The sequence below is a fragment of the Apostichopus japonicus genome, chromosome 16 (genome assembly GCF_037975245.1).
Source record: "Apostichopus japonicus isolate 1M-3 chromosome 16, ASM3797524v1, whole genome shotgun sequence".
Lineage (NCBI taxonomy): Eukaryota > Metazoa > Echinodermata > Holothuroidea > Aspidochirotida > Stichopodidae > Apostichopus > Apostichopus japonicus.
The window spans coordinates 1,917,501-1,924,250 of record NC_092576.1 but is presented as its reverse complement, the minus strand read 5'-3'; the positions used below and the strand labels follow the sequence as shown (position 1 = coordinate 1,924,250).

The window sequence follows — 6,750 nt, the reverse complement described above, 5'->3', positions numbered from 1 at the left end:
GATAATAACAAAGCCGTACATGGAACGCCGATTGGATCATCAATTTTTTTCCATTACCGATCAACATGCAAAGGCAAGCGTTACAACAACATGAGAATTCACAACCTTTTTACAAAATAGTGTATTGCCAAGATTTAGATAAGCAAATACTACCGTATAAACGTGATTTGTATCGAACTGAAGAAGGCAAAATTAATGTTAATTCAGGTAGAAACACGAACCTTTCACTGTGGACAGTTCAGTGAAGTTGGCGGTGTGGGTGTGAGCCAGGTCAATCGGTCCACTGTAAGAAAAACGCTCAAAATTTAGAGGTCCAATGTTACATATAAACCAGGTTTATGATTAATTCTGATAACTAGGTTGTGTTATTACTTTACCCCGCCTGACTGACAGAGGTGTGGGATGATACTCGCACGTCACTGTTGTGACTACAAGTATATTACGTTAATGTGAACAGAACTACATCGAGATGAAATTCACCATCTTTTTTGAGAATAATCTGTCCTTGCTCTGTTTTGTCCCTTGATCATAGGCGTACGAGGCGGGGGGGGGCAGGGAGACTGCCCCCCCCCCCAATTTCCAGAGGACAAGAAATTCGGGCAAAAGTCCTGAAATATTCGGGCAGCCTAAGAGGAGAAAAAATATATATAAATATATAGTAGCTTGCCCGAATCTTTTTCATATTTTTGCCCGAAAATTCCGTGGAGAGCGTTCTGTGTTATTTGTTTTGTGACATTAATATTAATATAGGCCTAATGATTTTCTTTATTTAGCATCATGATGCCCGAATATTTCCGAGTAATACCACCGTAAGCGCAGCTAATTTGGGCTAACACGCTTTTTGCACTATCGGCTATCGCCCAAAATTATTAACAGGGAACGCCGCTCACAATCGTGGTGACAAGCATGCATGGAGATTAGCAGTCTCTGAAGTGAAAAAAAACGCAGTAAACATTTTTTTCTAACTAGTCAACTGTATACCTGGACATCCCAGACATGAGTGTAAGGCCCCTATATAAAAAACATTTTCTTTTTCATGGGTGGTGGGTGGGGGGAGTGCCTACAAGCCTAAAAGTACAGGTTTATCCAGTGGCGGAGCGTCCATATAGTCAGGGCGAATGCCCCCCCCCCCTCCCCTGACGGACTCAAATGTACTGCTGGCGCCCTTTTCAGCTTTTTACGACTTTTTACTTATTCGCGATTATTGACTTTTCTATTGCGCTCCTCATCTAAGTATTGACATTTGTCACATTTTCTTGCTGTAATTTACTGACAAAATATCTCTAAAGGCTATTTATTCTTCGTTTATCTGCAAACTAGCAAGGCCCGGAAAGGGTCATTTCCGGCGATCTAGGGAGTATCTTTACTCAAAAAAACTCTGTACGCTCCGCGCCAACCTGTGGTGGCGCTCCGCTTAGATAGTGTCAAAAGCGCCCTATACAGACAATTCTCGCCCCCTCTGACCAATACCCCTAGCTCCGCCACTGGGTTTATCATATTCTTTGTTATTTTTTATATACGTTTTTGTGAGACAAATTGCAGTCTCACCCGACACAGCGATATTTTCCTTCCTACGTGTCGTTGAACAATGTATGTTATTTCTGGGGGTAGCTGAGTACTGTGTTAAAATAATAAATACCGTAACTAAATAGGAGTTAAAAAATATACTGTCCTAGTTTTCCCCGTCAATGTGATGTTATCATTTTTTCCTTCTTCTAATTTACCAAAATTTTGGGGAAGTGTTACTTTCTAAACGTGAGATTATAAAATAAAGAATGTTTAGATGCAACTTGCAAGGCCTCAAAAGTGCCATTTCCGGCAATCTGAGAGGGATATTTTGCCCCAAAAATTCTTGTACGCCACGCGCCAACCGATGGTGGCGCTCCGCTTAGATAGTGTCCCGGGAAATTTCGGGAACAAAAGTTTCTGCCCCCCCCCCCAAACCGAAATGGTCCCGTACGCTTAATCCCTTGATAAGTTTGTTAGCAGCTAACTGGGTGGTGATTATCATCCCAACCAACTGCATACATCCGTTTTTTTTACTAGGTTCTACTTTTAAATATTAATTATTTCCCGAATACTGCATGTCTTCTGCAGTACGTCAAGCATTATGGGATGTCAAAAATGTTCGAATTGGTACACGCAAAGAGGCAAAGGAATAATTTAGCTGACATGATACCTCCAAAGTAGGTTTCTCTATATGCTGCTGTACAACATACCGATTTCGCGAAATGAAAACACCGAAACAATTTGTCACATGACCGAAAACTTAGATGTTATGCAAAGCGCACAATCATCGAATTTCCTGTGCTTGGGAAGCTTGCTGAAACTCTAACAATTGAAGTGAGAACATCCAAATTAATCAGCCCAAGGCATGGCTCAATAAAATTTGAGTTTTTGACAGTTTAACACAAACTGGGCTAGGCCTAACACTTACAGTAACAATAACAGTTAGCCTCATTACTGATTAGGCTTTATGTCAGCCCCAACTTAGCCTTACGTTATTCTCACTGTTACTGTTAGGCATGATCTAACTTAGCTTCGGCCTAAGTATTATGTGTTGACGTTTTGCCATAGACTAACGTTACTGTAGCCTGGAGGTGTACCTATTCTAGTAAAACGTCAAGTTGATTGCATTTGACATATATGCATTGGCTGGGCCAAGACAGCACAGAGAACACAGGCAAGTAGCTAGGTTTGAGATTACCTAGGCAGAGGCTACGTTTAATATACTGTACTTGCTTTTGGTTTAGCAGTGACTTAATTTAGGCATACCGATCCGTCTTCATGTTTCATATAGCAATCAGTATGCATTGGACGTTAATAAACATATACTTACAAGGTAGGAGCAGAATGTCAAATATCCCATTAACACCCTAATTCAATATTCTCCAGTAAAAAGAATCAGAAAAAATCTCCCAATCGCAGATCATCAACAAAGAGCCTTTCCTGACAAGTCGATCATAATATTGGAAGCTGACCCACAAGTAAAGTTGTAAAGTCAAAATAACATGCTTCAAAGAAACCTTTATAAAATGGCTAAGTTATTTATTTCTTCTACTAATTTCTTCCTATATAGCTAGATGTTCATCTGACAAGATTAAAGGAGCTATGAATATATTAAATCAACACTTACCTCGCCCTGGCCTGGAGGTCTCTAGGGAATTACAAAAACTAATGTTGAGGTATGTCAACAATTACTGGAAAATAATCAAATGCCATGAAGTTTAAACAGATTCAAAATATAAGTTGAATGCTTGAACACTTTTCTTTCTTTTTCTTATACCAAAGTGATTTGCATGTCACTCAGATGACTCAATCTCATTGACAATCTTCCGACAGTAATTAATAACAATTTCTTAATTAATATTACCAGTGATCACTGTTATATTCGATTTGATAACGGCAGTAGCACAATAGGGTAGCAATGAGTATCCGGGAAGTAGTATGGTTAATACCTTGCCAGCAGCGTAAGAAGGGATTTTCATCCCAGATATGTCCATGGTTTTCCAATCTGCATATTTTAAATTTTGAAACACTGAAATATACTGAAACTATAAATCAAGGCCACTCATCAGAAGTGAGGTGTCAGGCTTAACAAGCCATTTGACATCTACACATGGATATGGCAATTAGGAAGATTGTATGTTCTAAGGCTTTATTCTACCCTCAAGAGGTTCACATCTAATGTTGCCATATTTCATTTGTTGAAAGTTGGGGCAGTACATCCAGCCCTCAGCTTTGAAAAACATTTGGATATTCTTAAAGAGGACTACACTGTAACATTTCTGTCCAAGCTTGTCTGGCTCTTATGCAGCCATCGATCATATTTTATGTCTGGAAATTGGTTCTATCTTATCAAAAGGATATTTAGATACAGTCTAGTTTACCTTCTTGACAATGCAGTTTATTATGTTGCAAAAATTTGGAACCTAATTAAACAGTCTGACTTATGGTAAGTTGGTGTAGTGTATCAAAGTAATTTTGAAAGAGCGCCCTCGATGGAGAGTTGTGTTCTATGTAAATAAAGTGTTTAAGCCAATGTTAAATCCCTTCGTCTATATCTGATTCAATCTTCACTGTGTCAGCGAGAAGAATACTACAGTTGGTAACCTGATACTCCCACTTCAAAACCCTCCATGTAACTTCATCATGTTCATTATCCTGATGTCAGCATATTCTGTGATTTTTACCTCTCTGACCATGCCATGTCTCTGACCTTTTAAATAGTGGAAAACAAAGAATCTCACGGTACATACATTTCATGAAAGCTGCCTTTTAGGTAGAAATCATAAAATTATCCTCAAATTCAGCAGACCAGCAGTCTATTTGACCAAACATATTTCACTTATCAGCTACCATAAATATTTGATTTCTTTTCTTCTTGAAACTTTATATTAATGTGCCGGTGAGTTTACCGTGCAGTATCCATAGGTTACTGCCCAGTCAGCTGACGACAACCGACCAATCCAACTTGAGGATTTTTTAACAAGTATGAATGAATTTTCCATCTCTAATACTCTACAGGATGAAAGGAGAGTTTATGCTGGAAGATGGCCATAGTGTAGATTATCATCGGTTGAAAGAGGGTGACCTCTTTAAAAGTTATGAGATGAAAGCAGTTGACTTACAGCATGTTGACCTGACCTCTTTGAAAGAGAATGAAAGAAAAGCATTTTTCATCAGTATCCTTTGAATTGTAAATGTTTACAATGTTGAGAATGAAAGAAAAGCATTTTTCATCAGTATCCTTTGAATTTTAAGTGTTTACAATGTTGAGAATGAAAGAAAAGCATTTTTCATCAGTATCCTTTGAATTGTAAATGTTTACAATGTTGAGAATGAACGAAAAGCATTTTTCATCATTATTATTGAAATGTAAATGTTTACAATGTTGACAAGCTTTTGTTTTCAAATACCAAACAATTTGATTGGTACAGTAAACATAAATCTGATATTCAACTTCCCCATGTCTTAAGTTGTGATGTGTTTTTGTTCTACTTACTTTCAATCAATGAGCAATTAATTGCAATCAATTAATTGGAATCGGATCAGTCCATGTGTAGTTTAGTGTAAACCAGACACAAAGGAGTATATTTGGTTCCATTTACACAAAACGAATAGAAATTTAAGGGTCGTGGCGAGCCTTTTGAAATCGTAACATGGTTCACAAAGGAGAAAGTTTTGGAAGCAGATTTGTAATTGATGTGTCATAACTGCCCAGGGTAAAACCACTGTTAAGATATTGTTTCCTCATCTTGTGCTATGCAAAGTTGCTGACATCATGTTATGGGAATTAGTTTTCCGATGTGACAGTTTTCAGATATTTATAATGCATTAACAATTCACGGTCTTGCCAAATGCCCAACCTTGCCAAGGTCAGTGTTGGATGTGGAGAAGTTTTGGAGGAGCACAGGATACATCATTAGTGGAGATGAATATTCATTAGATGACATTGAACATGGTGTTTTGAGAGGTATTATACAGTATATTACCTTTGAACACATTGGTTAAGTTCTTATGAGTTACCGTTGAATATTCATATGTTTATCAAGATTAATGTGTGCATGAATATGAACAAATGTAGGTGTATTAATATTCATAACCCTTATCATAAATATTTACATGCATATTATGTATGAATGTACATATGAAAATATATAACTGAATATTCACCTTCATGCATATTCATAAGATATTTCGATCTGGTGAGCCCAGTTGATCATCGGCTACCATCATTTTAATTTTCAAGTATTTGAAATATTATGACCTTTCTTTGTCTTTTTCAAATCAGTGTTTGGTCAGAAACATGCTCTGATGTTTTCTAAGAAGACTTGTACATATACACAAAGGTGGTTGGGTATAAATACTCCATGGTCATTTTAGCATTAATTAAATAAATCATTAATAATGTGCAGATGTTTAAATTGCCAAACGATGCCCTGATTTATTAAAAATGTATTTTGGTCTCATCCTTTTCTTCGTCTCCAACAGGCAACAGACCACACCCATCATCTCCAGAGCTCTTCTTCAAAGATGGCGACTCAAGACTTCAGTTTGTCATGAGTTCGCTCGATCCAAGAGTTCATTTTGCATTGGTGTGCGGAGCTAAGGTTTGTTACCTTTACATGTGTTATTTGTCCTGAAATGAGAATTATCATTTAAGAGATTTTGTTTACATGTGCTTTTGTTACTATCAAGTAGGGAATGTACTTTCCCCCTCTCGAATGCCACTTCATTCCATGACATTCTCCGTTGTCAATCCATGACCCAAATAACCGGCACAGAAATTTCCCAATACTCTTATTCCCCTACTATTTATGTTCTGTTGATCATGCAGTTTGCCTAACACTAACTCTGCCATTAAACATTATACTAGTCTTTTTTTGCTAATTAATCATTGTCCTGTTAATTTTCTTACTAATACCTTTGTCATCATTCAAAATGGCCATAGTGCAAAGTGAAAATGACGAGGGCGACAACAAGTACATGTAACTACAGTACATGCATATATGCATTGATGGAACGTAAGGTTTTCCTCTTCTGGAGCCTAAAACTAAAATCCGCTTTTGAGAAACTGAAGCCTTGGGCATGTCCGGAGCAATTTCAAACTGGGTTTGAGCTATAACAAAATCTGTTGCCACATCTTTAGGGCACATGGGTTAGCCAACGTATTAAGGCCTTAAGTGTAAGCACCAGAGTGATCCTTACTTTGACTTACGTTGGTGCTGCTATATCTCCGGAGAAAAC

The 6,750-nt window shown here is 37.6% G+C and overlaps 1 protein-coding gene across 4 annotated transcripts in view; it reads left to right on the top strand.

Annotated features, from left to right (window-relative positions):
* Window positions 1–2,196: 2,196 nt before the first annotated feature.
* Window positions 2,197–6,750, top strand: part of LOC139983664 (uncharacterized) — a 7,323-nt gene continuing 2,769 nt past the window's right edge. Inside the window, exons 1-5 of one of the 4 annotated variants that reach the window (XM_071997375.1) lie at window positions 2,197–2,343; window positions 3,080–3,185; window positions 4,528–4,685; window positions 5,324–5,476; window positions 5,995–6,113. In XM_071997375.1, the coding sequence (XP_071853476.1) occupies window positions 3,112–3,185; window positions 4,528–4,685; window positions 5,324–5,476; window positions 5,995–6,113 (504 nt within the window). In that variant the 5' untranslated portion in view covers window positions 2,197–2,343; window positions 3,080–3,111. Of the gene's footprint in view, window positions 2,373–2,450; window positions 2,684–3,079; window positions 3,186–4,527; window positions 4,686–5,323; window positions 5,477–5,994; window positions 6,114–6,750 lie in introns of those variants that run through there. The other 3 variants (XM_071997377.1, XM_071997376.1, XM_071997374.1) reach the window with 3 other exon arrangements.